At 41.4% G+C, this 27787-nt stretch overlaps 1 protein-coding gene across 2 annotated transcripts; it reads right to left on the bottom strand.

Moving 5' to 3' along the window:
* Positions 1–236: 236 nt before the first annotated feature.
* dnajb6b (DnaJ heat shock protein family (Hsp40) member B6b) lies at positions 237–27787 on the bottom strand. Of its 2 annotated transcripts, none has more exons than XM_080489430.1 (10): positions 27609–27787; positions 19396–19531; positions 16925–17034; positions 15852–15917; positions 15435–15539; positions 11221–11361; positions 10899–11088; positions 10736–10806; positions 3071–3223; positions 237–2210 (listed from the first exon to the last, which is right to left on the bottom strand). In XM_080489430.1, exons 2-10 carry the CDS (start codon positions 19458–19460, stop codon positions 2101–2103), a joined length of 1011 nt encoding a protein of 336 aa, XP_080345556.1. In that variant the 5' UTR covers positions 19461–19531; positions 27609–27787; the 3' UTR covers positions 237–2100. The 2 variants fall into 2 exon arrangements, with proteins under 2 accessions (XP_080345556.1, XP_080345557.1); XM_080489431.1 differs by having other exon boundaries at positions 1006–2210; positions 10899–11003; positions 11217–11361; positions 27609–27778.

The following is a 27787-nucleotide window of genomic DNA, read 5'->3' as shown; positions in this document are numbered from 1 at the left end:
GTGTGAAGAACTTTTTTTTTTTAGATTTTACCGTACCACTTGCAAATCAGCAGCAGTGTGCAGCGGCACATCAGGTGGATGTAAAAGCATATTTTCATGTTGAACCAGAAGCCACTGTTCACCTCACAAACAGGGTAGAATGTGAGGAGTTGGACTCTTTGTTCAGGCACCGAGGAAAACGCGGCGCTTTTCAACAATATTATGTTTTGCAACGATCAAGCGGTGTTTTTTTTTTTAATGACTATGAAACTTGTTTTACAATTGTTGTTGTTGTTGTTACTTGTTTTTAAGTTATTCCTCTCTGTTCTTTGTACTTCAACAGGACTAACACTTTACATATTAATGCTTGAAACAGACACTGCTGAGTGACTTCAATTGTTCTGACAAATTAACCAACTGTTAATCTTTGAATTGACTCAGTTTCGGTATTATTTATACTTTGACGCCTAAGAAGTTTGATTTTTAACTCGGAGATGAAGGTTCAGTAACTCAATAAGTTATTTCTTACTCAGCTCAGGACTTCATGACACTAAAGTTTTAATAGTTGTTTTCTTACTTTCACAGTTTATATAAAAATGTGTTGTGAGCTGAGCAGCTCAGTCATCTTATTTCAGATTTCACTTCTCATTCTCTATTCTTTGTGTTAAGTTGGCCCTTTAATGTCGTTCTGCTCATTTTTTGATTTAGTTTCTTGCCCCTCTGGTTAATTCAAATTCAATCTTGGCTGCTAACAGATGGCCAGTATCAGGGGTTTGTTTTTTATAATAGTTTATAAATTCAGTTTGCTGTGGTAAAAATGTTTACTGTTCCACATGAAACCAGCGAATCACACATAAACCTGCCCTCCATTAACGTCTAAAGATAATTACCAAATATAATTGAAAGTAGGAGCGATGAAAACAGCTGATGTTCACAGCGATTGGTCACATTTTTTTTTGTAATACTTAAAACAAAGTATTTGGTTAACAAATCAATACAAAACTTTTTTTTTTTCTTTCTTTCTTTAAACCACCAAAGCAGTAGATATCCCAATGGTCATGCTTGAAGCTTTCACCCTTTCCTCTTCGCAGCTTAGTTCAGCTGTAGTCATTTGGTGTTAAAAGTCAAGTGGTGCTCTTTTATGAAGATGTTGTTGTTTGTGACCGATCTTATAAGCCACAACAATAAAGCAAACAATTCCATTGGTTGCTGTCCAGGACTGCAGACTTGATGCTAACATATACATACATATGTTGGACCACACAATCGAGGGACAGGGTTTTCTTTGAGTATTTAATAGTAAGAGTCCATAAAGAAATATGAACTTTTCCTCATTTTCACTCCCACTCATCTTGAGAACAATCTGTCAAGGACAAACCAGACAAGGAAAAACTGTCGTTTCATTTCAATCTTTTACAAAAACACCCAATCAAGTTAACATGTTGCCGAAACTACTCGATCCAAAGAGCCCTGCGATAAAACAAGCTGATGACAGTGACTTTTCACCTCCACAAAGTGGAGGTAAAACAGTAGAGGGTGTTATTAAACGTCCCTGTAGGATGATGAATGAAACTCTTGTGTGAGTTGGATCTGTTTTACCCTCACATTCCCCGGTGTCGCCTCTACCTCCTTGTGTGGCGTGAAAGGAGGATTCAGTGAATAGTGCGGCCTTCGCGTATTCGCACACGCCGTACAGTGGGGCTGCAGTGATTTTCATGTTTATTGGAAACCAGGCTGCTACGATAACTCCTGCCTCCATCTAAAGCCTTTCAAACACAAGAACACTCTTTCAAAAGCATGCTGTAAAAAGTAGAAAAGTTCAACGATAAGAGATTAATTTGAGTTCTGAATGCTGGCTGTACATGCACAGGGCCCTTCCACAATAAATACCGCAATAACAACAGGTTCGCTGCTGAAATGTGTCTTTGGGAAAACCAAGCGGTGAAGTGACGTCTCTGTTCGGCCCACGAAAGCAGGCGTGAGCTGCGTTTTGTTCTGCGGCTGATAGAGAGGAGGAGATACGGAGCGGCAGCGGGGCCTCCGACACAAAGCAAAGATGAACTAATGCCACATGTGATCACTGGCGCTCCTGTCAAACAGATGCGTATGCATCTTAAGTGCTTAAAAAAAGGTGCCGAGTCCACCGAACCGATTGTAAAGTCGAGGAGCTCTTTTCTTTTTGGACTCTGCTTCCTTTAGCCACAGTTTCTTCCTCTTTGGGTCCAAGTGTCCTTCAAAAGAAAAAACAATCATTAGTATCATAGAATGAACCAGTGTGTTTTTAGCTCTATTTATGTCTAAAGGCACTACATTATAAGCAGTTTTGATAAAAACATGTTGTCTCTGGGCCATCGCTCCAACTGAGGTGAAAAGAGTATTGGAAATGACTTCCAAGTATGACTACTGTTACAATGTTTGAATTTGCGATGCGAGACGTTGGGCAACACCGTGAGGGTTTTATAGAAAGAAATACTAATGATCAAACAAATAGACATTTGGACACTTTGCTTCTAAAGTTAAGGGTGACATTTTGAGAACATGGTATCATTTTTTTTTTCTCATATTCCAACCTCTTGAGGTCAGTAAGCAGCAGTAATTTAAAAGCACTCTCCTCTCTGAGGGCACATATTTGACTAGTTTGCATCATTATCTCAGAACCAGAATTAGGGCCTTTGTTTGCAGCCCGGCAGAAGCTTTGCACAGTGAAATTAAAGGTGCCCTCCTTAGCTCAGGAAGCGGCTATTATAAAGTGCTCAGAGACTGTGCGTCGCAGATAATTGCTCGGCTTTTGTGTCTGACTTCCTGACCCCGTGAAGGAAAACAGAGGGCGGACGGTGACCTCTGGTCGTTACTGCGACATAGAACAGAGCTGCCTAATGAACATCTCTGTCCTCTGTGTTTACATCTGCCAATCAAACATGCCGCTCTTTGTCGCTGTGCTTTGTGTGGCCGTCAGACACAAAAGCAGGCCATTAGCCGCGCTTATTAGGACTCTACTCTTTAAAGCGAGGGGGGGTCGCGGGGCGTGGGGGGGGGGGGGGGTCTCTGCTTGCTGGTAATTAATCAGCCCGGCGGTGGCGAGTGGGCGGACCTCTCGTTAGGCTCTGCAGGCCCAGCTCCTCCTCTTCCTCGGTGGGGTTTTGGGCCGAGCTCCTCAGGTAGCGCTGGTGCAGGCCGAAGCCGGGTAAAGCGTTCTGTCTGCGGCGACGAAACTCCTCCTCCAGGGGCTCTTCGTTTGTGATGTCTGCGGGTGCAAGCGGACCAGAGTGGGAATGAATCACACCTCGCATTCGCTCTGTCTGGATGCATCGCCTGAGGCGCTCAAATAAACACTTTTTTCCACCCCTTTTCCATGTAGCCTCTGTGAATTTAAGCCTTTTGACATGAGACGTTTGGTGCAAAAAAAAAAAAAAAAAGAAAAGAAAAGAAAATAAGGCAGCTGAAGGGAAAACATATTGCCTCCCGATGCTCTTGGCAGTGTGGAGACAATCAGACAGGAAAAAATAGATACACACATCTATTACGGCAAGTTGAGCATGAGTCCAAAAGGTATATTGATGTAACCAGGAAGAAACAACAAAGATGATATAAAACAAGAGGTTCAAAGAGAGCCTCCGGCTGCACGGACCCTGCACCTTGCCTTTCAAAAGCCAAACATATATTTCATTCATATTTCATCTGCCCGACTTTATTGTGATTAGTCATGTAAATAAAATGAGATTTGGTTATTCTTTTCTCTAAGTAATTTACATTTATATTGAATTAGTGGCAGGCAGGGTACGGGTGTGGAGGTGGGGTGGGGGTGGGGGTGGGGGGCTTATTATGCTGGGAGATTACAGGCAGATCTCATCGCCATTGTGTTGTGTAATTAAAGCAGTGGAGAGGAGAAGAAAGGAGGCCAGATGCTCGTCGTGCTCAACCTGGTCCCATTTATAGGAGAGGACCTACGCCAGCGTTTCAAACATCCCTGCAAGTGTCCGGTCACGAGCACATCAGGAGTCTGCAGAGTGAACTCTCCTCCACTGCGTGCTGCACCTGTACCAGCACCTCGGGGTGCACACACCGTGCTCAGCACCTCCTCCTGGTCTCCCGTGTGACTTTAGACTGTGTATTTCTAGCGGGAGATCTTCGAGTCTTTCAGGTGGAGCTCGAGGGGTTTGAGGCAATCAAAGACAAGTCCAACAAAGACGTCACTTGATTTTAATTTTCTTTGAACGGGCTTCTCATTACAGCAGGTCACCCCGTTTTGACCCGAGCGCCGGTTCCCTTTGTCTGATTGTGTTAAGCTTGAAATCAGCTGAGTAATTTCACAAAAGTTTCTTATTCCTGAAAAAAGTCTGAATATTTTAGGTAATTCACACTCTCTCAGCCCACAACTTCCTTTTCTCAGATGTATTCCTCAGATTTTGTTCTTCAAGACACTGAAAATCAAGTTGTTTTTTTTAAAACAGAGCTGCTTTTTAACACCAGAGCTGACCCCACAAGGAGACACCGGTCCCCTGCGGACCACCAGACCAACAGGACAATTGGTGGTTGTGTTCTCACGGCTGCAGCTGGAGGGGGAAGGGGTTAAAAAAAAAACTAATCCCAACCTGCATTCATTTTGTGATCCTATCAGGTGGAGTTAGATGGCTGGATTAGGCTGAAATGCTTGTGACTTCAAGGTTGTGTGCTTTGTTCCAATCCAGCCTCTTTTACTCCCACGATCAATATTTGCATCTATTACAGGTCCAGTTACCTGGGTGATAAGACTCCGTCTGCTATCAACTTCCATAATCCATCACCAGTTAATTATTCAAGAGAAAAACAATATCAAAGAGCATTGATGATAATGAGATTTCATCGGGGTGGCGTTTTATTTTCTGGATCAGAGACTCGATTTGATGCTTTCATGTGCAGAGATTGTCTTGAGGGTCCCCGTCACTTTTCTCCAGGCTGAACAATCCTGCGTTTACATGGTAAAAACCACAGTGTCCCGAGACCAAGGGTGGCAAAACTTATATCCTAATAACTGTAAATTGTATATATTATTATATTTGTATTGTATATAAACTAATAACTGTACATTGATCAAACTGTAAAACTGCACATTGAGATACATACCATTCGGTGTTTATTTGTGCAGAGTTGCACCAACTTCTTTTCTCCATCGTCAATTCTCTTCATTGATGCGTTTAACATTTAAATAGAATAAACTTTTTCTTTAAACCCTGAGCAAAGTAAGGGAAACATTAAACCAGTAAGCTCAATGTTTTCAGTTATTTAAACTTAGATTACTTTCTTTACAAATATTACTTTACTTTGAGTTACATTTGTATTGAATTTAGCCAATTTTGGAGCTTTTAGGTTAGAGACGGGGAAAACGTTAGATTTAAGATTAGATCAGTGGTGTCTGGTTTCATCAAGTGTAAATGGCAGATAAGTCTGTTAACGCTTAAGTTTAAATGATCAAAGTCTGACACTACACAGTTTTTAATGAATGTCCTTTGAAGGGTTAAAATAGCTGCTGTCCCTCATCCATCCACAGGGAGTTGCTCTGTTTTAGCAGGATTATCAGACATGACACCACTCAGAGTCTCAGAATTTAACATCCGATTGGAGCGAGATGCTGCAGTGACAGCGCGCCACTGGAATCACATGAGTAATAAATCCACAATAAGAGTGTGAGGTGGTGAAGACGGGCATGAAGTCCTGTGTTCTGAGAAGCAACAGGTTTGAGTCTGAGGAGAAACACTTTCTAATAGGGAATTTCAGGTTGTTTTGAAAATGTTCTCTATTTTTAATGTACTTCTTTGCGCTAAAAAGGAGTTTTCAAATTTATTATTATGGCTATATTTTACTGGAGTGGCCTACTTTAGATAAGATCGGTCTTTACGTGGCCTCTGAGGTAAATTGAGTTTCACCCTGCGGTCTCGGCTCCACAGTGGTGGATTAGTCTCAACTCACAGTGAGAACGTCCCCAGTTTGGTGCCTTTTTGTCTTTTGCATGATTTTCCGTGTGTGTGTGTGTGTGTGTTGGTTTTCTCCAAGTAATGAGGTTTCCTTTCGTTGTCCACAAATATGCATTTGAGGTAAATTGGTGACTTAATTTCTCATGGCTGTTTACCTGAATGTGTGTGTGTGTGTATGTGTGTGAGCATTTGTCCACCGTGTATCCGGTCTTCCACCACGCTGGGATCAGCTGCGGTGCCCTATGACCTTTAGTTTAGTTAAACAGTATAGAAGAGCTCTGGTTTGGACAAAAATGCAGAACGCACACACACACACGCACACACACACGGGTTAACACCTGAACACACTTGGACATAAACTTTATGTGTGACAGGCTTTGCAGCCGGTTGGAGCTTTGGTTGCCGACGAGGAATCCCCCGAATAAATCACAGCTCAGAGAGAGGCTAACCCTACATGACAACTACAACTGTGGAGCAGATTATTTTCAACTGTCCACCTTCCCCGGGTTCAAGACATCTGCTGTGGTGCTGATGAGACTCTGCTGAGCACACACAGATACAGCCTGCGTCCATGCTCAGACACAGCCAAAGAGAAACTGGCAGCTTATCTTTGCCATCGCTCATAAAGTGGCCGGCGGCGCCGAGCCGAGCCGAGGTTTTGCTGCTAAGCTGTCAAGAGGACGAGGCGGAGGAGGGACAGGCAGAGGGAGATTAAAACCGGATGCTGCATCCAGCCAACAGGAAGCCATCTTTCATAACATGAAGAAACTCTGGGACAGGAAATCACGGTCCTGTGTCATATTGGAGGAAACGGATGGAGGGGACGAAGGGGCCAGACTTTATTGAACAAGCTTTAGTGGGGCCGTCTGCACAAATAAAAGCGGATTTTATCCTGTTATGATCCACGAAAAGTGTGTTGCCAGGTAGATTAAATGTTTTGATGCTTGATTCGACTAAAATGCAACTTTTCAAATTCAAATAATCAGGTGTTAACACTTGGCCTGCATGTGTACTATTGGTTTAGGGATTAATGTAAGATTATTGGTTTGAGTCCTTAAAGAAATCATCATTCGGTCAAATTATGTCATACAGTCATCTGTTTCCAAACAGTGACATCTAGTGGACGCATGCACACATTTACTGTAAATGTTTGGCAAAACACCAAACAATGCAGGTCAAAGCAGGAAAGGGCACATTATATTAGTAGAATCAGTATCTCTCTCACAGAGACAGAAATATATTTAATTAATACACGTAACTATTATTTTAACATCCTGCTTATACTGAGCATGCATTAGAGGCCTTTTATTCTCACTTCTGCGCGACATTATTTGACGGTTGAACTGGATCCTTTAAAACCTAATTGTTTTGTCAGGGTTTTTTTTTATTTATTCATAAGAAATAAGCCAAAAAAAAAAAAAAAGATGTGAGCATTTTTAACATTTTAATTGTTGCTTCTAGTTTAAAAGAAAAAATCAGGAAAAACTTGCTTTATTGTTATGCCTGTGGTGAAGCTGATGGCTTTCAGTATTTCAGTATATCATAGATGATTCATTATGTTCACATGAAGTTCTACAACAGTTGAACCCATTTGAAAGATTAGTCAACTGTTTATAAGTAAATAGCAGAATATCTAAATGTAACAGTCACAGCACTGTGCAAATGATATTAAATGGTATTGTGTCACCAGAAAAACCTTTCCTCTTTTCTTCTGGTGTTTGCAGAAAGTGATTAAACATTTCGGAATTGATCTTGTTTGTGTGTGTGTGTGTGTGTGTGTGTGTGTGTGTGTGTGTGTGTGTGTGTGTGTGTGTGTGTGTGTGTGTGTGTGTGTGTGTGTGTGTGTGTGTGTGTGTGTGTGTTCTGTAAAAAGAAAAAAGAAAGAAAAAAAAAAACATTGCGGAATTAATCAAACTCTAATGACATCTTGGTCAATTATCCAGAAACATGGTTTCCAAAACAAAGTGGAGTTTTAAACGTGAATAATGTTTTATTGGGGTTTTTTTCTGAATAATTCTGAACAAATACATGTCTTAGCTTCTGAATCATGTGATCTCAGTTAATTTACTTTTGGGTTATGGCTCATTAGACCTCTGAAGACGAAGGACGGAGTAAACCAACATGAACATTTCCTCCGCATTAAAGTTTGTACCATTCTTAAACGTTTGGTTCAACGGAGATTCGGAAGGAACAGCTAACGGGCCATTAAAAAAGGTTTTAATCTTCAGAAGATGGAACTTTAAACACAGCAGAGTGTAGTATAGTAAAGTTTGTGTTCCACCTGTGATGAGTTCATGGCTCTCTATAAACATGAGCTTATAGCTTCTATAAGACATGTCTGCTGATATCTGCATGTTGGTACTTCTCTAATCTCTGGTGCCCCCAGACCGCAGTTTGGGATCCGCCCTGGATATCTGATGCAACGGCTGGCAGACAGCTAATGTGTCACATCAACCCCTACAGTAATGCCGCTACAGCATGAGCACATTGTTCAGTGAAGCCGAACACAGGGGGGTGATTTTGAAGATATTTTCCAAAGAAACAAGTTGAAGAAGTAATTCTTAATTGCTATTTTTCAGAAACTTGCAAAACACTGCTTATCACCTTCTGTGTCTGTGTTCCTCTGCCAACTGGACTATAATAATGAGAACATTAATGAGAGTAACCTGTTTCTCCAGGAGAGGGCGCTGTTGCACTATAAACACTGATCTTGCGCCTGCAACACTCGCAGGTGCACATCCTCTGCTGGTCTTTGTGTGAATTCGTTTCAAGAGCTCGAGTCGAATAGAACACGGACAGTAAATTAAGAAAAAGGGTGAATAGTAACACATTTGTTTTTATCATGCGGTGCAGTAACTCCTCTCTCAGATAATACTCGGTATACACACACACACACACACACACACACACACACACGTATGAGAGGCAGAGGGCTCAGGCTTGGTAAGAAACAGATTGGAGCAGCGCTGCAGCGTCACCTAGCAACAGGACTGCGCAGCCGCAGCTTCAATCAGCAGAGCTGGACAGAAAATGAAGGGACTGAGCAAGTCAAACGGCAGACGAGGCGTCCTTCACGTCACTGGAACACTGGCAACAGTTTGACCTTCACTATTGTCAGAGTTGCTGCTCTCATGGTGCCTCAGTGAAGGCCTCACCCTGCCCTTATTCCCCCCCCCCCCCCTCACTAAAATATGCAGTGGGGCTTGTGTAAATAAACTAGCCCTGAGCACATTCCTCTAGAAACACACACACTCCTCTCTGTGCACAGTGACCTCTGGGGCCAACCGCAATCACATAGAGGACCCAATATGAGCATCTCCAACCAATCTGTCATTTCTTTCTCTTTGGGGGGTGTTTAATAGTTCCAAATGGAGTGTCTCTGTAAAACTGAGGCTCAGATTGAGAGCATATTCAGCCACAGTCAATGATCAGCACATTTACAATCTTTCACAAGTGTTCAAGATGGGAGGGGCAGCGAGAGAAATAAGAAGCATGATGAAGACTGCAGGAATCCGGGAGGTGGGTGTGGTTTCATTTTCACCTGGTTCGGGAAGGCAACGCATACCTACCACACAGGAAAAGGGGGAAAAAAACAAAACACCTGAGGGTTTGAGGAAAGATGTGTTTTAGATGAGGACCGAGTGTGCTTCCCTTAAGATTTCCTAAAGGACAGAATAATCCAGTGAATCCTCACACATTCCTCGTCTTCTTCAGTCTCGGTGACCGAGTCGTGAATGAGCCACCGTCACCGAGGAATTAGTAGGTTAAGGCACACAGTGAGTCGTATGACGGGTAGCGAGTGTACAAACCAAGCAGCTGATTGCTGTTGTGTGAAGCAGGTTTAAACTGTGATCAGGCACAAGCAGACCCCCCCAACACACACACGGTGAGATGATAAAAAGCCACTCAAGCCAAAAGAAACACCACACAGACACCAGGTGACTGCTGCAGCACTTCCAGGAGGATTCCATACATTTATTGACCGAAATCTGCACTTTTATTGGTTCGGCTTTGTTCTTTTCTTTGTACAAAGACTGAAAAAAAAATAAAAAATAAAATCCCCTGTGTGTCCGGTAACAGTGCAAGGTGTTGAGGGTTTCATAAAGTTTAATTTGTTGATCCATTACAGTGAAAACCAAAACAAAGCAGCCTCCTTGAATCAGCAGTCATGCATAAACAAACCAAACGTTGGGTTATTTACAAGTACACAAACAAAAGTAGAAAGAAAAAAAGCATATTGTTATCGTTTATTTATTAATCAATGACATTCTTAATACACACGCATGAACATGGGGACAGGTTAGCGAGGCGGAGTTCAAGTTAAAAACATTAGGGTGAGATGATCAAGCATTTCTCATTCACTTGTTAAATCAGTCAAACTAAAGGAGCGTGACATGCGGAAGTCAAATCTACAGCATCGTATTTTCCTGCTACAACAGACACAATATTCACCCTTAAGAGAAGATATAAAGCATGTACCCAGCGTTGTGCTTATAGCAGAAGTTAAAAGTACAACTCAGTTACTTTGGGGGGGAAAAAAGAACGAAACAGAACGAAACAGAACGAACCCAGCAAGCTGGTCCCCCCCCCCCCCCGAAACATAATGGAATAAATACAAATATACAAGTACTGTGAGAACGTCTCTGGCCTCCGTCACAGCTAAGCTAAAATGAGAGAAATTGTTCTTTGGGAATGAGATGCAGAAGGACAGAGGGGAGAGACGGACTGCCAGAGTTTTTTCCAGGCAACAAAATTCAATGGAGACCAAATCTACTTGTTATCCAGTCTTAGTTGCTGCTCCTTACCATTGACTGTTAGAGACTTTAACTGACCGTCCTCCACCACCTCCACCCGCTCCTGGCCGTTCTCCACGATCCTGAGACGGACAGAATGAGAGAAGAGGCCAATGAGCAGTCACTTTGATGATACAGGCCAGACTGAAGGAGGATTTCTCGACATTCAAGGTACCGTTTTGTGGTGATTTTTCTGCCGTTGATGAATTTGGTGGAGGTCGACACAGATTTGAAGTTGCCCATTCCTCCTCCTCCTCCTCCTCCTCCTCCTCCTCCTCCTCTGCCACCGCCGCCGCCGCCGCCACCAAAAGACGAGGAGAAGGAGGTAAATCCTCCTCCACCCATATCTCCAAATGTGTTAAAACCTGTCAGAGTCCAAGAAAAAGTTTCAAACGTAAACCATGTGGACTCTTGTGTGTGAAACTTTGTGATCAGAACTAACTTTGTTCTGCTTTTGCAAAGTATGTATCCACTTTGACTGGTTGAAATTCACAAACCTGAATCGAAGCCTGAGAAACTGGGTCCAAATGCTGGAAAGCTACCGAAACCAAAGAGCGAGCCGCCGCCCATCCTGTTCCGGCTCGCTCCCCGCTGACGACTGCGGCTGCCTCCGAAGAAATCATCGAAGGGGTCGTCGGCTGCAAAGGGAATCGCAGCTGTCTCAATTGTGCACAGTTTCGTCAGGTCTCACATTTGAAAAGAGAAAATATATCACTTGAGCTCCTTGAATCTGAACATAGGCACCCCACAGGGAGGTGTACTCCGCCCCCTCCCACTCCCGCCGACATCCACCCCAGCAACACCACAGTCAAATTTGCTGATGACACTCCACCCTATCATAACTGATAAACTGTAATCAAACTGCTTCTAAAGAAGAAATTCAGGTTTTTTTATTGATCACAAATAAAGCGGCTCCTGACCCACTGACCTCCAAAGTACTTAGTACTTAAAGTATTTTCTGTATCGGAGTAAAGAATGAAAACATTTGAAGATGTGATTGTTTATCGTTGATCCTGCTAAAAAGTGACGCTTCATCCTACTCAAGATCAAATGTTCAACCCTTGCTTTAAACCAATCGGTTAGGAAACGTCACACAAATGTTTACTTCGTTTTTAAACACTTATCATTCCTTTTCAAATTCTGTTTTTTGGTTGTTTACCCATCAGATAGTTGGGGCAGTGAGGCACTATGTTGCTTTAGCAAACATCATTGGCTGCTTCTAAAAGAGGGAAGCACCTGATAGGAGAGGGAAACTGATAGGAGCTGCCAGAGCCACAGCCAGTCATTTCTAAAGCAATCTTAACCCTGAAATGACAGAGAAGCAGCCGGTTCTCCACATCCCCGGAGCCCCTGTGGACACAGTACTAATTGTATTCTGCCAATCTGAGTCACATGATAGGAAAGGGCCAGATTAAAGACGACTCTTCCTTCAACCTTGATTGTTCTGATGTAGCAGCAAGGAGAGCTTCGCTTCTTCCCTCTGACAGGAAGCTTAAAATAAAACCGTCCTCCGAACGCAGTTACAAGTGTGTTACAGTCCATTTAGCTCGAAGAAGACCTTAGAGGAGGCAACTGGGCTCTAAGAAAGCTGCCAGGAAGACAAAGGGCAGAGAAGGAGACAGGAAAGTGGAAGTGCTGAGCAACACTGTTCAAACACTTCAGTGAACATGTATGAAGATTTACAGCTCAGTTGTAGAGATGAAAAAGAGCTGCAAGGTAAGCTGAGATATTGCTGAAGAAAGCCGTTATGCTCATGGGCTCTGGCACAGCTTTTAAAGAGTTGTTAAAAGTGCATTTTTTTTTATTTTTTTTTTTAAAAAGGAAAAAAAGCAAAGAATGTGCCACACCAGCGTTACAGTGCACATGTAGGTTAAATAAGCATCACATTGGTCCCTTCAACAAGACGAACATGGGACATTGAGATCGTCTGCAGTTGTTGGTTGAGTAAAGGGTAAACCAGCTCGTCACTTTGACCAGTGGTTCCCAATCTGGGCAAAATCCAATCCAGAAAACAAGAATATTGTCACTGTAATGTTTGCAGATCAAAGAAGGCTGTCACGAAAAAGGGAGATGACTTAGTGTCGTCAAGCTGAGTAAGGTACATTTGTCGGTCAGTTAATTAATTTATACGTCAGCTATGACGTACAAATGATGAGAAAAACGTGACGCAAGTAAGCAATGTGAAAAAGTTTGGTTGAACTCCTGCTGTCTCTCTAGTGAAGAGAGTGAAAAACAGTCTGCTGACGTCAGCTTTAACTTCACTTGCTGTTCTTGGAAGACCCCCCCCCCCCCCCCCAGACCCCCACGCCCCAGTCTGCTGGAGGCTCTGAGGTGGCTGAGTGACAGATCCACCAGACCAGCTGCTGCTCACTGCCACCAGCTGCTGGAGAGAGGCTTTAAAAAGCATCTGCTCCCTCTTTCACTCATTTTTCAGATTAAAAAAATAAATAAGAAGACAGGAAAACTGAATGTTTAACGAAGGCAAAACTTTTTCTATCCTGCTGACAGGAAGACGACAAGACGGGTGAAGTGATGTATTGAGTTGCATGCCAATGAGCTTGAATAAGGTTGCCCGCAGTCAAAATAGAAGTTGAACTTTAGTCTTCTGTTCAGTGGTGCCGACAGTTTTACGGCTCCACCTTTTCTTTTTTACTCTCACTGTTTACTGAAAAGAGTAAACAACAGCAGCTGTGCTTCAACACTTTGTCTTATTCGCACTAATAAGCACAACAATATTACATGTTCCTAAATGCTCCACTCAGACATTTGAAACAGTTCCAGCACCGTTTCCTGTTTGGAATCCCCAAACTAACAACTCCACCAATTTAGACTGAGGATTTTTCACACAGTCTGCGTCGCACAACCACGGTCAAGATATTGGATTATACCCATGTTTTATGTGCACTCACACACACGTTATTACATCTGCTTTTGTTTTAATACGGAAGCTATTTTTGAAAGCATTCCAGTTGAGTGATGTCGACGCTCAAATCCATCCGCTGCCTGCGTCTGAGCTCCATATTTAGAGCTACACGGGGTGAACTGCACATGCCTTCCAATCAGCCTTTTGCTGAACCCAGACAACCCAGGACAGGCATAAAATCTGTTTTAGTAGAATACATCTGATGGAGCTACCGACACAATACACCAAAAGGCGCCGTCACATCAGCAAAGGAGCAGCTCCGGGCCAAAGCACTGACAGCATTTTGTACTCTGGTGGAAACTACAGCTGAGAACAAAATCTCTTCAGGATATTGACAGAAAGTCTGTTAACAATCATAACAACAAATTGTGTATGACTAAAACAATATTTTACCACACTGGCTGAAACAAAATAGTTTATTTATATCCTTAAATATTGACTTTCCCCCCATTTACCTTTAAATTGTCACCATTTGATTCAGATTTTTTTAAATTTGACTTCCTCCATTTGCTTTACAGTTGTGCTTTGTGAGGACAAGAAGGAGGCGAACAAGAAAGAGGAGGGAAAACAAGGAGAAAAATGAAAAGAAGATGAAGTAGAGGGGTGAGAAGAACAGCACAGAAGAGATGAGAATGATGCAGAAAAAGAACAAGACCCAGAAACAGAAAGAAAAGAAGTATTGATACAAAACTTTTCAAAACATTCAAAGATGCTTCACGTTACCAGATTCACTGCTTTAGCGTCAATTTTAGTTTGTTTTATTGCATCACTGTGCACCTTCCAAACATCAAGCCTGTCTGAAACTCAAAAAGATAAGACACTTCCACACCGACAACATAATCCCTCTGTGAATCCATCGGTGCTTTTCATGCATGAAAGGTGCAGAGAGACTCACTGTGAAAGGCATTACCAGATAAAACGGAGGAGGGGGAGATTTGACTCCGGAATGATTTGCTTATTGAATGTGAAAACGGTGACAGGGAAACTCGGAGCCACGATGTCCGGAAATCAAAAAGACAACAATAATGACAAAGCAGATTCAGAGCCGCCACACATTCCTCATTCATGCGTTACACTTGAAGTTATGTTTAAAGTTATCAGCTCGGAGAACAGAAACGGCTGCAGAGACGTCCTTCATAAAGTTTCTTATCTTTCTCCTTTTAATTATTCGAAAAGCCAAAATCAGCATAATTTTTTCTTTCTTTTTTTTTTATAAACACAAGTATTCGGACATCTACTTAAGTGTGCCCACTTACTTTTCCTAGCTCTCGCTAGATGTTAGCTGAAGCACTTTCCATGGGCCGAAATAAGTTTCTACTATTATGCCCTCAGAACTGATCAAAAGCAATACGCCAGAAGAAAGTTCCCCAAATAACGAGGTTTAAATCGCTGTAAACAGCTTGCACCGAGAGTTGACAACCAGCAGTGTTATCCTGCGTGTGACATTTAAGTGTAAGAACGCCTCCTGAGGTGAACAGTGTGTAGTGCCTGTGGGGTGTTAGCGCCGGGCTTAACAGGAGACCTCCTGAGTCGAGCTCTTCACCTTCCATATCCCCACACAGCGGAACCTCTGCTCAGCTAATGAGCAGGCTGGAATAAACTGAACAAACTTTTCTCTACATCTCTGTGCATTTTCATATTTTTTTTTTGTACAATGGAACTGCAAAGCTCTTGTCTTTTGCATGCGGGCAACACGTGACATGTTCACCCCCCGTTTTCTCTTCTTATGACAGCACATCTCACCAGCACAGGCGTGAAGGGCACAAACAGGAAGGAGACAGGACCTACCAAAAAGATCTGCAAAAGGATCTCTGCCACCAAAGAATTCCCTGAAAACGTCCTCGGGATTACGGAATGTGAAACTGCCTCCGCCGAAGTGATCGTAATGGCCTCCTGTGAATCATTAAAGGGGAGAGATAAAAAAAAAAAAAAGAAGAAGAAAAAAGGGTCAATAAGCTATGCTTTCTTTCTGTCTGTAATCTGTAACTTTATCAGAGATAACGCTGCAAGCACAGCTCCCATTACAAGTTGTGTCCATAAGAATACAAGCTGGTTGCACTTAAACAGATCAGATGTTCTCAGATTGAATATAATCTTGTTTTTTAATCCTCACTGTGATTTCATAGACTTGATGTTTGAATCTCGTCAGTGTTTTCGTGCGCAAAAAAAAAGAAAGCTGTGTGATTTTTAAAGTGGCCTCCTTACCTCCTCCTCCGCCCAATCCTGAGAGGCCTTCTTTGCCGTATCGGTCATAAGTATTCCTCTTGTTCTCTGGAACAGAGAGAGTCAGACGTTAGGATGGACCGAGACAATAAACGAGTAGTAAAACAAAAAAAAGTACATCGAAAGTTAAAGTTATATGTCTTATCTGGTATTATCAAGCTCATTCAGGACCATAAAAGCATTTCGAGTGCAAAATACAAATCAGCGTCAGAATATTGTCTCCGATGCGTCACTGTTCACGGTGGAATATTGTCTCCAGCTTTCAACGAAACTCTTTTCACTTTAAGAAAAGAGTCATTTCACAAAAATTCAAGATAGAAAAATTAAACAGTTTCATTCCATTCATAACTGTACTTGGGCCAATAATGCACAAGCCTCGTCTCTTAAACCCCCGCTATAAATCACTGCATTAAAACCACAACATTTCCCTACATTACTCAGGAGCACAATCCTGAACAAAATCCCACCGATCCCAACACAGAGCGCAGTGTGTCTCACTTCAAGTGACAAACGGAAAGTCAAAGTCAACCCACCACGAAGGATGTTCGCGTGATACTTGAAGACCTACACGGTCCAGCCAAACAAGCCTGACATTGTGTCATGTAAATACTTGAAAATGCAAAGTCAGCATGTGACTGTGTGGTACGAAGCCGAGCCTGATATAATGTTACACACGTCAAGTGTCAAATAATAAGTACCCTCAGGCCAATATTCTCATTCTTTACACGAAAGAAAAATATATGAAAAACAAAATGTGGGTTCAAAATTTCCCTTTTTATTGCGAGTGTCTAGTACCAGACACACACTGAGAGGGACACAAAAACATTGAAGTTGTGGAATTTTATCCATCACTGATAAAATGATTGATTCTACTTAGAGCTGTCGAATTAGCATTTCAACCAATTCAAGTACTATTTTGTTATTAGTAGACACGACTTCAGTGTGTTGACAACAGCAAAAACTTATACAAAAAATAATACAGTCAACACAATTTTTGACGCAAAAAAAATAAAAAAGCCTTGCTTTTTGCCTTGAAAGAAACATCCATTTCTTACCGTCTGAGAGAACTTCATATGCCTCTGACAGCTCCTTGAACTTTTTCTCTGCTTCCTCCTTGTTGTCTGGGTTCTTGTCTGGATGCCACTTCAATGCCAGTTTTCTGTAGCTGAGGCACAAATGTCACACGCGTCCATTAGTTGTAGAACACAATAAAGGCAAACACAGTATATACCAGGCAGTTGTGGTTACACAGGTGAGAGGTCACAATATTTAGTTTGCACATCCAGGCTAAAAGAACTTTTGAGCCGTTCCCAGAAGTTGTGGAATCGTGACCTTTATACTGCACGTTTGGACTGAAGGAAACCTTCAGATCTTTTTAGTTTTGGCTCAGTAGTAGGTCATTTCTTCCTCCCTTTCTTTCCCTGTGGCGATGTAGAAAAGTGGCACATGAATATAACAAATTACTATGTTTAAAATCCAATGTATCCAGTAGTAAAAACTTCTTACCCAACTCAGGAAAATGTATATGAACGCCTCAGTAACAAAATGAATGTGTACAATTCGGAGCAGCAGTAGCTTTGTATGACGTAGTTCGACTTTCAGAAACTGTGAGAAGACTATCCCAGGTTGTCTGTGGTCATACGACTGTGACAAGAGCCATCCATAGATCCCTCTGACTTTTATGTACGACCACATATTTCAAGCTACAGCTTTAGATATCGTCACTTTATCTGGGATTGTGCAAAATGACAGTGTTTTGAAGCACGCGGGACGAGTGTACACCTCTGTCCTTGTAGTTCAGGGGGACCTTTCAAAGAGATGGTTACAATTAGAAAGTCCCTGGAACGGTTTGGTGTAAATTCTCCTTATGGGTAACAAACACCTCCCATCAGAAACACATATCCACATACTGGTCTTTTTTTAGGGCGCAACCATGACTACACCAAATACATGGGCACACAGACGAACAAGGCCAGCCTGGACTGCACTGACGAGCAGCATCGGCCTCACACAGCAGCTCCCGCTGCATCAGCTGTTTGTGTTTAAGTCCAGCAGCAACAGAATAATACAGACGGTGGACAAGACAAGGGCCGGGTGGAAACAACAGCTCCACACAATCCAGGGATTGAGCCCCACACAGGGTTTTGAGGAATGGTCTTTGTAGTCAACATGTCTGTTGTAACCTGTGACATTATCTTGCTGCCTAAAGCGGCACACAGATCAGCTGGCCACAATAAGTGAAACAATGCAATATGGCTGATAACTGTGTAACATGCCAGTCTTTGTAGTCTCAACTATGTAAGCAAGCGGGAAAAGCGTCAATCCAAAGACCCTGTGAGCTTAGTATCAACACTTGAGTTGCCGGAGGTAATTTAACCCTACAACTTAACCACCAAACAAGATAAACAAGTCCTTGGCTTTTCTGCGGCAATTAATTTTTTTTTTTTTATGACACAAAAAATAATCACACGCTTGTAATGATTAAATAATAACACATTATATTCAAAGACGCTTTACATTGCATTATTCATTCATGTCATACTCAATGGTGGTCAGCTGCCCTGAGGTAGACCGGCGGACGTTAGGCTGCCAATCTGCACCCTCGGCCCCTCCGACCACCACCAGCCACTCACTCTCACACTGCATTCTCCCAGGCAGTTTGGGTTCAGTGTCTGAAGGACACTTCAGCATGTAGACAGGCAGATGGGAATCGAACCTGGAACCTTGCTCTTTGATGTTTCACAACCTTTGACCTGGCACAGAAGAGATTTTAGCCTGCAGTTTGAGCATGATAAAAGTTTATGAATCAAAACCATTTTAACTCATCCTGAGTGGGAAAATTGTTTGAGTACATTTTCTGATGGTAATCCACATAACAGAGAAGTAACTAGTTACAAGGTTTCGATTCACATTAGTTTACAGACAGATATACCCAGGATTTCTTGTGCTATGCTTTTGGGCCAACTTTCATCAACAATTGTCACTAGTTTTATTGAATTCATTGCACAATGGCTTTCAGGCTGAAGTTATACTTGTGCTGATTACTTCAGATCCAACCAGAAAAAAGAAACTACAATTTGTTAAGTACTTTTCTTTAGCAGCAACGCCATAAGGGGGTAGGTGTTTCCCATGAATGTATTTCAGTGCAAGTGGCTAACGATTCTTAATTTCTTCCAGGCCAATGTTTGTTCTCAGCTCAAGTGTAAAATCTTTGGATTAACATTAACCTCTTCACAGGTCAAAACAAGCTCTGCAATTGGCAAAGCGGTGAGGAAGCCAGATTAACTAGAAATGGTGGGTGGCTGTAAGTCATGGTGGTTGAGTGAAGAGGGAAGGTATGTGAAGGGAGCAAGGTTACAGGAAGAAGAGTGGAAACTTTATGCATTGCAGTCGTCCCTCTGCTCTCTGTCCTTGTGTCAGTTTTCATTGCCAAAGGAGGATATAATTATACTATTACACCCACCGAGTGGCCAGCGCTTGACAACGTGAGGGGTAAACAGAGCAGAAAACACTTAAGGGCACTTACGCTTTTTTGATGTCCTCTTGCGTCGCATTTTTCTGGACTCCTAACGTCTGATAGTATTCCATCATGGCTCTGTCTTTGTGTGTGTGTGTGTGTCTCGGTAGGTGCTGCCTTTTGCTGACGGTCCGTCGTCTGGCCCCTGGAAAAAGTTAAGTTCTGTTAAGACATGTAAGCTCAATGAGATAAAGCCCAGCAAGGAGCGCAGCCACGTGCAATGACAACGACGCCGTTGCACACGAGAGAGGGGTTCGTTTGAAAAGGGGAGGGGAGGGGGCAATGGCATTAAAAAGGGTGGAAATATCCAACAATGTAATCAACTGCACGGAAATAGAAATGGTGGGAAGAGGACGGCTAAGCTAATACGAGCCAAGTAAAATTACATAATAACTGGGTGATCATCCTTCACCCCAAGGCTAAAAGAGAAAACGTGTTCGTTTTAAATCTTGGATTTAGCAACATAGATGAAGCGTTTCATGCAACAAGACCTCATAATAGAGTTACGTAACTAGAAAAGCAAGATGCAACAGGTCTGATTAAAAGTATCAGTGATCTCCTATTGCAACCTGACACATAGAATAACTTGGACCAAGCTGGGAAGATAAAGCATCTTCCTCAAATAAACACCAGACACTGATCAGAATAGGATTTATTAGGTAAACAGAAGAAATATGTTTAAATAAGGTAAGAAAATGACAAACTGATAAAGCAGTACAAAATCTGCAATATTAGACCACTGAACCCTCAAATGCAATTACTACCAATTACCAACCGTCTGACTCTCACTACGTTCTCCAACTGTTTGAAGTCACATTATTACCATATAACTTGTGAGGCACAATGTTCTATTACCTTGATGACACCAAATACAAAAATAAAAACTAGAGAAAGTAGAGAATTGTGAAATATTGTTGCTTTGTGTCATATGTCAGTTTGGCTGCTTGATGATTCTGATAGGTTTACATAGTTGTTTCCACTGAACTCAATGCTCCCGTCAAATTTAATTAACATAACTAGAAAGCCTGTTGATGAAGACAAAAATATACTGCTTTTCCATGCGCACACTGTCAATGTAAAGCCAACGCTTTTACTGAAATAGAAAGTCTTTTAGCACGGTTAAAGCTTGATATTAGATATGGAAAAGTGCAGGTCACATTTATGTGGTTACTACTTTGTCAATTGGATTTAATTCCTTCCGATTGATGAATTAGATTGTCCCGAGAGTGAGCAGGTTTAAATGCACTAAGAATATCACCCAGTTCAGTCAGTGGATCAAATTCATGATGCTTTTGCACCATGATATTGGCCATTTGTGAAATGTGTTGTGCGCATGATCCCACATCCAGCTTTACCCAGAAGACCACAGGACTGAAGACGAATCTGTTGGCTCAACTAATAAAGCTTTATGCATTTCTTTTGAAACGGCAAGGAGGAGAAGATAATTAAAAGAGCAGTGTGTTTGATAAGTCCTTTAAGCTCCAATATTGATCAGTAATGTGACATGATGTTACATGGACTCTGATCGGAAGATGAACCGGGTAACACCACCTCCTCCAGTCTTAAAGCAAATTCAATCAGTCAATCTAATATGATGCTTACATGGGGATTTTTATTGGACAAGTGTTGATCGGTTTACTCATGATCGATATGACCACAGCCTCTGAGTGACCAGCAACAGCAACTTCTAATCCAATCCATAACACTAAAGGAACTCTGCCCCTCAACAGTTAACAGGTCAAGACACTAAAAATATTTAGCAAAACATCTAGTACACGATGTCTTCAGCAACGTTCAGCCTCGTGTCTTTATTTAGACTCTCCTTTGACTAACTTAATAAATAATGTCCAAATTTCCCCCCATATAGGCTTCCTCCTTTGCTGGGTTATGTTTTCAATAAAATTCAACAACATGAGAAGGAGAACAGGGTCGGATTTCTTAAGGTAGAAAACCAGAACATGAAACTACAACATTGGGAACCATTTTTCTTTAAAAATTTCCAAAACATATCGCTTGTCACTTCTCCCGGGTTGTACATAAATCATCAAGATCCCAGGACAACTTTAAAAACTTGGCATAAAATACAAGACAGCAGATATTGGCAGAAACACAAATATGCCTTCTTGACATATAAAAAGATGTGAACAACCCAGACAGGTCAATATTGCGACTTGTGAGTCAGGAGGCAAAAATGCAGAATAAAGATTTTTTTTTTTTTTTCCTGATTGAGCAATATTTTAGCTCTCCTAAATGATAAACAAACCCAGTGAGCACTACCGGGGTCCGCTGTGTCCTGTTTGTCTGCTATTTATAACCTGTGGCCTTTGCGGTTAGATTGTTTCTGCGTGTGTGTGTGTGTTGGGGGGGGGGATTTGGCACATGGCAGTGCCAGTGAGTGATTCCTGGTTTGGGACATGGCACGGACACAAACCCCCTCTCTTTCAGATGCCCGAGTGAGGCAGTAAGTCTAAACCTCCTCCAGACATTTTATCACCTTTTTCTGTCATATTGTTCACTGATTTAAAAATGTCTTTAACCCAAAAGTTACAATGTTCCTCTTTCTACTCCACCTCCTAATATAGAACACAATCTAAATATAAGAAGACGTGACCCAGAAAGCCATCATTTTCCACTTTTTCAAAATAAACAACCCACTAGCCTGACTCATCACGTATCCTCCTTTATCCTCCTCACTTCAGCCATTACTGACCCACTCTGCTAGCACCAGCTCCCCGCAGCAGTCAGGAACTAATGGACACTGGTGACTGTTGAAAATGTGACTCGTGGTTTTGTGCAGTGTGTGTGTGTGTGTGTGTGTGTGTGTGTGTGTGTGTGTGTGTGTGTGTGTGTGTGTGTGTGTGTGTGTGTGTGTGTGTGTGTGTGTGTGTGTGTGTGTGTGTGTAACCCTGATTAGATGGAGTCCTGCTATGCTCGGTGTGAACAATGCCTTAGAGAGCAGAACAGATGTAGGTCACCCAATCCAATAATGCATCAGCGAAGTAGAGGTGGCGGCTAGAAATGTTAACTGGTCTCTTTAAAAGCACACAATCTGATTTTCTCTAAAGATGCAAACAGAAAACCTTGGGTTTTTTTTGAGGAGGTTTAAGTTGAAACTGCAAAAGATGTTAAACTTTTGATACACGGAAAATGGTTGAATTCAGGTTCCAAGTAATACACAAGGTCTATGTGACACAGACTTACCACAGTAGAAAAACATTTAAGTACATTTCAAAGTCAGTCAACACATCTCTGGGTATTTAGAGGTTTAAATTTTAATGTTTTTTTTTTTTTTTTATAGTCGTAAATGAATGAGTACATTTTGTGGAGTTTTGTTCAAAATCACAACTGTACTATTGACCTACCATAACGAGAGCATGCTGTGCAGCCGTCTCTGATCAGTCTTCAAGAATATTTCTATTTATCATGTAGTCATTTCAGTGTTTAAACATTTGTCTCTTTTAACAATTTTTACAATTCAACAAATTGGTAAATGTATCAGAACAGAAGTCAGAGTATTTCAGCGTTCATTAATAATTAATGATACACTGATCGTTGAACATAATAAACTGCAATATTTATTGGTAGTGTGTAGTACTGCTGGTATATAAGTTAATTATTGATCAAATTGTTCTTTAGTGTGTGTGTGTGTGTGTGTGTGTGTGTGTGTGTGTGTGTGTGTGTGTGTGTGTGTGTGTGTGTGTGTGTGTGTGTGTGTGTGTGTGTGTGATTGGTGTATCCCTAACCCATAGTCAGCTTGGATCAGCGCCAGGCCTCACAACCCTGATTTACATAAAGTGGTACAGAAGATGGATAAATAGATGAATGTAAGTTTGTTTTGTTTTTAGTATAAAACAATCTTCAGAATCATAAAATGTTTCTTGTGCCATTTGTAGCTATGGGTCTTGGTGCGAGTCAAAGTTAAAAAAATAAAATCATAATACAGAGACTCTCAGTATGTGGGTAGATCAGAAGTTACGAACCATAGAATTCTCTGAATTTAGTGGGTCAGTCTAATCTGACCTTGATGTAAAGACTAAAGGTCATATAAATATCACACAAGTCGTCAGTTTCACTTCCTCTTGGGGAGAGTTTCTTATTCTGCATCAGTGAGGAGGTCAAATACTTCCAGGATCAGGTTGACAGTGAAGAGAAGTCAACATCAGTGGTTCATGTTTGGGCACTTCTTCTTTCCCATCGGACATCAACACAGTAAAGAAAATAAAGCAAGTTTCAGAGCAGAGACTTTCGCCCAAGTAAACATCTGTTCAAGCTTTTTTTTTCCTTTTTTCCTGGTCTGCACTGACATGCTAAATGAGATTTAGTGATGTTGTGTAACAGTAGATGAGTGAGATTAAGAAATGTTTGCTCTGTAAAAGCACAAGAAGCTCAAATAAGAACTAAATTCGGAGATGTCAGTCGACGGGGTTCCTGGTGAATTATTTAGACTATGACCACAGTTTTTAATGTGGTTTCTTGAGGTCTGGAACTTTAAAAACATTTTCAATTTAGTCAATTTACCCAAAGAGTGTGAATATTTGATGATTTGGGTAAATATGGCAACAGTGCATAAATACCAATGCTCTGTTGGCTGCTTCGAGATTCAAGAGGGGATTTGAATTAAACATGCAGCCATGAACACATTAAATCAAAGATTTAAGCACAGAGTCGATATGAAAACACATTAAGTGGAAGTGACTTCTAAAGGTCTGTATTTTATCGATCAGTGTCCAACAAGACTGTGGTTAAGTTAGTCATAATACTTAAGAAAACAATTGTATTGAACACTATAATAGTAAGATAATTCTCTAAAATTACAAACTGAAATACTTTTCCATACATCTTGCGATACGTTTACAGTAAAATAATGGTAATATTTGTAGACACCATCAAGGATGGAGGTCACTTTTTTTTTTTTTGAAAATTCTTTGCAACTTTTATTTCATATATTTAGAATTTTAGCGACAAGCTCCTGAAACACAATGAGGACTAGAAATCTAAATAAATGTGGTGATTGCAATCACAAAATGTCAGCTGGAGTAGTTCTGTCAGTGTCTCAGTGCACTGAAACACAAGTGAAAATGTGGCACAGAGGAGACATAAGCAGTGGACAAAAAACAAAGGGAGTGAGTCGGAAGAATCCAGGACTGAAGACAAACACAGCTGATAGAGCAAAGAGCTCAATACAACAAGCCCTTTCCTGAACTCACGACGATTTGCGGCAAAGACAGATGTGTTTGTGCTATAAAGCGCATGATCGCAAGCTGGTTCCAATGAAATCTGCAGTTTATATTACTGGGAACGCATTTTAAGTTCCTATCATCCGATAAACATTAAATTTCCTCGGAACTGTGAGCATTGTCTTAATTGGGTAAGGAAACCATTGATCACTTTGATAGTTAAGGAACAATAAAATATCTAAACCCGACAAGCAGAGCTGCAGAAGGGTACGACCTACCACATGTTAAGGGGCACAATTAACAGGAGTTTAAAGACAACACAAGGTGTGTTTGTATTTGTAAGGAAATTTCAACTCAATCACAAAACAAAAGAAATGCAGTCGGCACCTGATCCTCTATAGGAGTGGTACGAAGAGAAAATATGAAACAAAGCACTATCTACTTTTCACGTCGAGAACACAACGGGTATTTTTCACGGCAAACAGCAATCAATCACACTATGAAACTGAAGTTCAGATTATGACAATTCTATGTGTCACGTTGCCAATGTACCATTTGGCTCCTCAGAGCATGTTAACACTCAGGACATTTTGATTCACTCACTCCCCTCCCTCACAAATGAGGCTGCCACCAGTCAAACCTGACAAACAATAGAAAGTCCTTTCAAGGTTTTCAAAGTGTTGGGAACGTCTCAGAAATCTGGTGATCAGCCGAACACTCAATAAAAGCATGATTTCTACCTTTTGGTTTTTGAAAATAAATCGTGTGTCGTTTATTTTGCTAAATGGAGGCTGAAACTTTCTGTACAACAGTCGCAAACTGCTGCAGACTATATATGAAGACTTACCAGACGTTACAAATGAAGTCTAACTAGACTTAAGCTTCACATTGCTTATAGGTCCCAAAAGGTGTTAACAAGAACAATTATTATTGTTAAAAAACATCACAAAATCCAGTCTTCAGCCAAAAAAGACGCTTTGTCAAAATCATAAGCTACATGAGAGCTGGAAGTGTGCAAAGTGGTTGAACACCCCCTCCCCACCCCACCACCCCCACCCCTCTTCTAGGCAGTCAAAGAAAATTGATTACATCAAAGATTCCCTGAACGATTGTAAATTCCTTTGACCCATATCGACATCATTAAAGCAGTATTCACACAGCACACAAGAGCTTCCCTGTCAATGACAGGGGACAGGTAAATACCATCAATATGTACTTTGTGAAAACCTCTTAAGCTTTTCTTTAAATATCTTGTACTGTTTGACTTGTGACGTATCACTTTTTTTTTTTTTTAATTCTCACCAGCTGATGCTGCTGTATCCGGTTTCATTTGTTTGACAGTGAAAGAATAAATCAGTCAACTATTTCACTCATTTATCCTCATAGCGCTTCACTTCGCTGCGACTAACAATCATTCTATTACGGATTAATGTGAAAGTATATTTCTAATAAGCAGTTAGTTTGATAATTGAATAAAAAGTCACAATATAATTTTTTTTTTTAAATGTCCATTAACTGCGCCATATTTCATGATTCCTCTGGAGCTGAGAGACACAACAAGTACTCATTATTCTGAGTTACTCTGTTGTTCCTGTCATCTCTCCATCATTTATTGACTGGATGTCAGAAAATGTTCACAAACTTAAAGACCAACAGCTCAAATGATACGTCATCAATCAATGGTGGAACATGCGGATAAACATAAACAGAGATATGCAATATGTTGGACACAGTATGTTACGTCTTTGTAATGGTGAACTGTCGATTGGGAAAAGAACATTTAAAAATTAGATTTAACCTTTTGTTTATCAACCGTGAAAGCTAAACAAATGTAGGAAATATTCAGATTTAAATAGGATGTACCAGAAAGAAAAAACAACTAACATGAAATTGTGAATTAATAATTGTGAAATTTAATAGCTCACTGTTTAAAACTATTCACTTTTTGTTGTGATGGGATATATGTCTGAGATTATAGCCACAATATCTGTCACAGCTGATACTGACCTAAAGCAAAAGTGACACATCAACAAAACAAATGTAATACAAATACAATTTAATGTGACGTAACATTTAATAAGCTTTTCATGTGGGTATGAGATATTTCCGTTCTTTAAGATTGGCTTACAAAACAATCAACGCTTGCTATTTCAGTCAAATCCTTCAGTTATTTTCACTTCTTCATCTGTAATAACGGCTTAAATGATCTGTGGCAAAAAATAGAAATGAATAACATCAGATTATTAGCCACGAGATCAAAGTAAATAACGGTTGGATGCAGAGTTTGATTTAAGTGTTTAATAAAAAAACAACAACATTAAGATGCGTGTGATAAACTGGTTATTTACTTCCCGTCTCTTAAGACGTCGTTACCACGGCAACGCGTGATTTGAAATATAGTTTCTGATTATAATGTTTTATTTTGTCTTCAGTTTGTGAATGACTGAAAACAAGAGGCTTCTAAGACGCGGCGACGGGGGGGAGAGAGACACGTAGCAACTTGTGAAACAACACACCGATCAGATTAGGAGAAAGTTCTGGAAAGTCTTACAGCGGATCAACTGTATTACCTTACAATATATTAATATAACGGCAATAACGTTGCATAACACGTGAAAACGTCTCTAAAAATAGTGGCCTTGTAGAGCTTGATGTGTGACCGCCGGAGCTCCAGTCACCAGCAGTTATTTTACACATGAGGATGAAATCGTCCCCGTTTATTGGCGGCTAGCGCTCAGGTTAGCCTCCTGCTAACCGAGAACGTAGAGTCTACGGAGGGGAGAGTTCTCCTTCGGAGCAGGTCCTCCGGTCCACACCGCGGAGATAAACGTGTTCGACGCACAAGCTACGTGCTAAACTTGGAGGAAAACGTCGTTAAAATGTGATAGATTAAAAACAAAAAAAGGGGGGGGGGAAGCGTCGAGCGTCGCAGCATCCCCACATGTTACTGCGGCAGGAGACGCTGCCTCCGCCGGCGGACTGAAGCCGACGTGTCGAGCCACAACGGCAGAGGAAAGCGTGTCCTCCGAGCCAAGGTGTGCTCACCTGTGAGAATGAAATGTTCGCTGTCGCGACCTCCCTGCTGTAGCTGCTCCCGGTGTGCTGGCCTGAGTACGGAAACAGCCGCTGCTGGTTGGGGTGGGGGTGGAGGAGGTGAAGTGCGGCTGGCTGCTGCTGCTCCTCGGCCGAGTCCTGCTGCTGCTGCTGCTGCTGATGATGGTGAT

The sequence above is a fragment of the Lipophrys pholis genome, assembly GCF_963383615.2.
Source record: "Lipophrys pholis genome assembly, chromosome: 20".
Classification (NCBI taxonomy): domain Eukaryota; kingdom Metazoa; phylum Chordata; class Actinopteri; order Blenniiformes; family Blenniidae; genus Lipophrys; species Lipophrys pholis.
The sequence above is the reverse complement of the archived record's forward strand: the minus strand, read 5'-3'. Positions and strand labels throughout refer to the sequence as shown.

Excerpts from the sequence above, each read along its gene's own strand:
- dnajb6b (XM_080489430.1), bottom strand. The coding sequence starts at position 19,460 with ATGATGGAATACTATCAGACGTTAGGAGTCCAGAAAAATGCGACGCAA. Across the intron at positions 15,540-15,851 it reads AGGATTGGGCGGAGGAGGAG|GAGGCCATTACGATCACTTC; the intron begins GTAAGGAGGCCA and ends AATGATTCACAG. Across the intron at positions 3,224-10,735 it reads AAAGTCTCTAACAGTCAATG|ACATCACAAACGAAGAGCCC; the intron begins GTAAGGAGCAGC and ends TTGCACCCGCAG.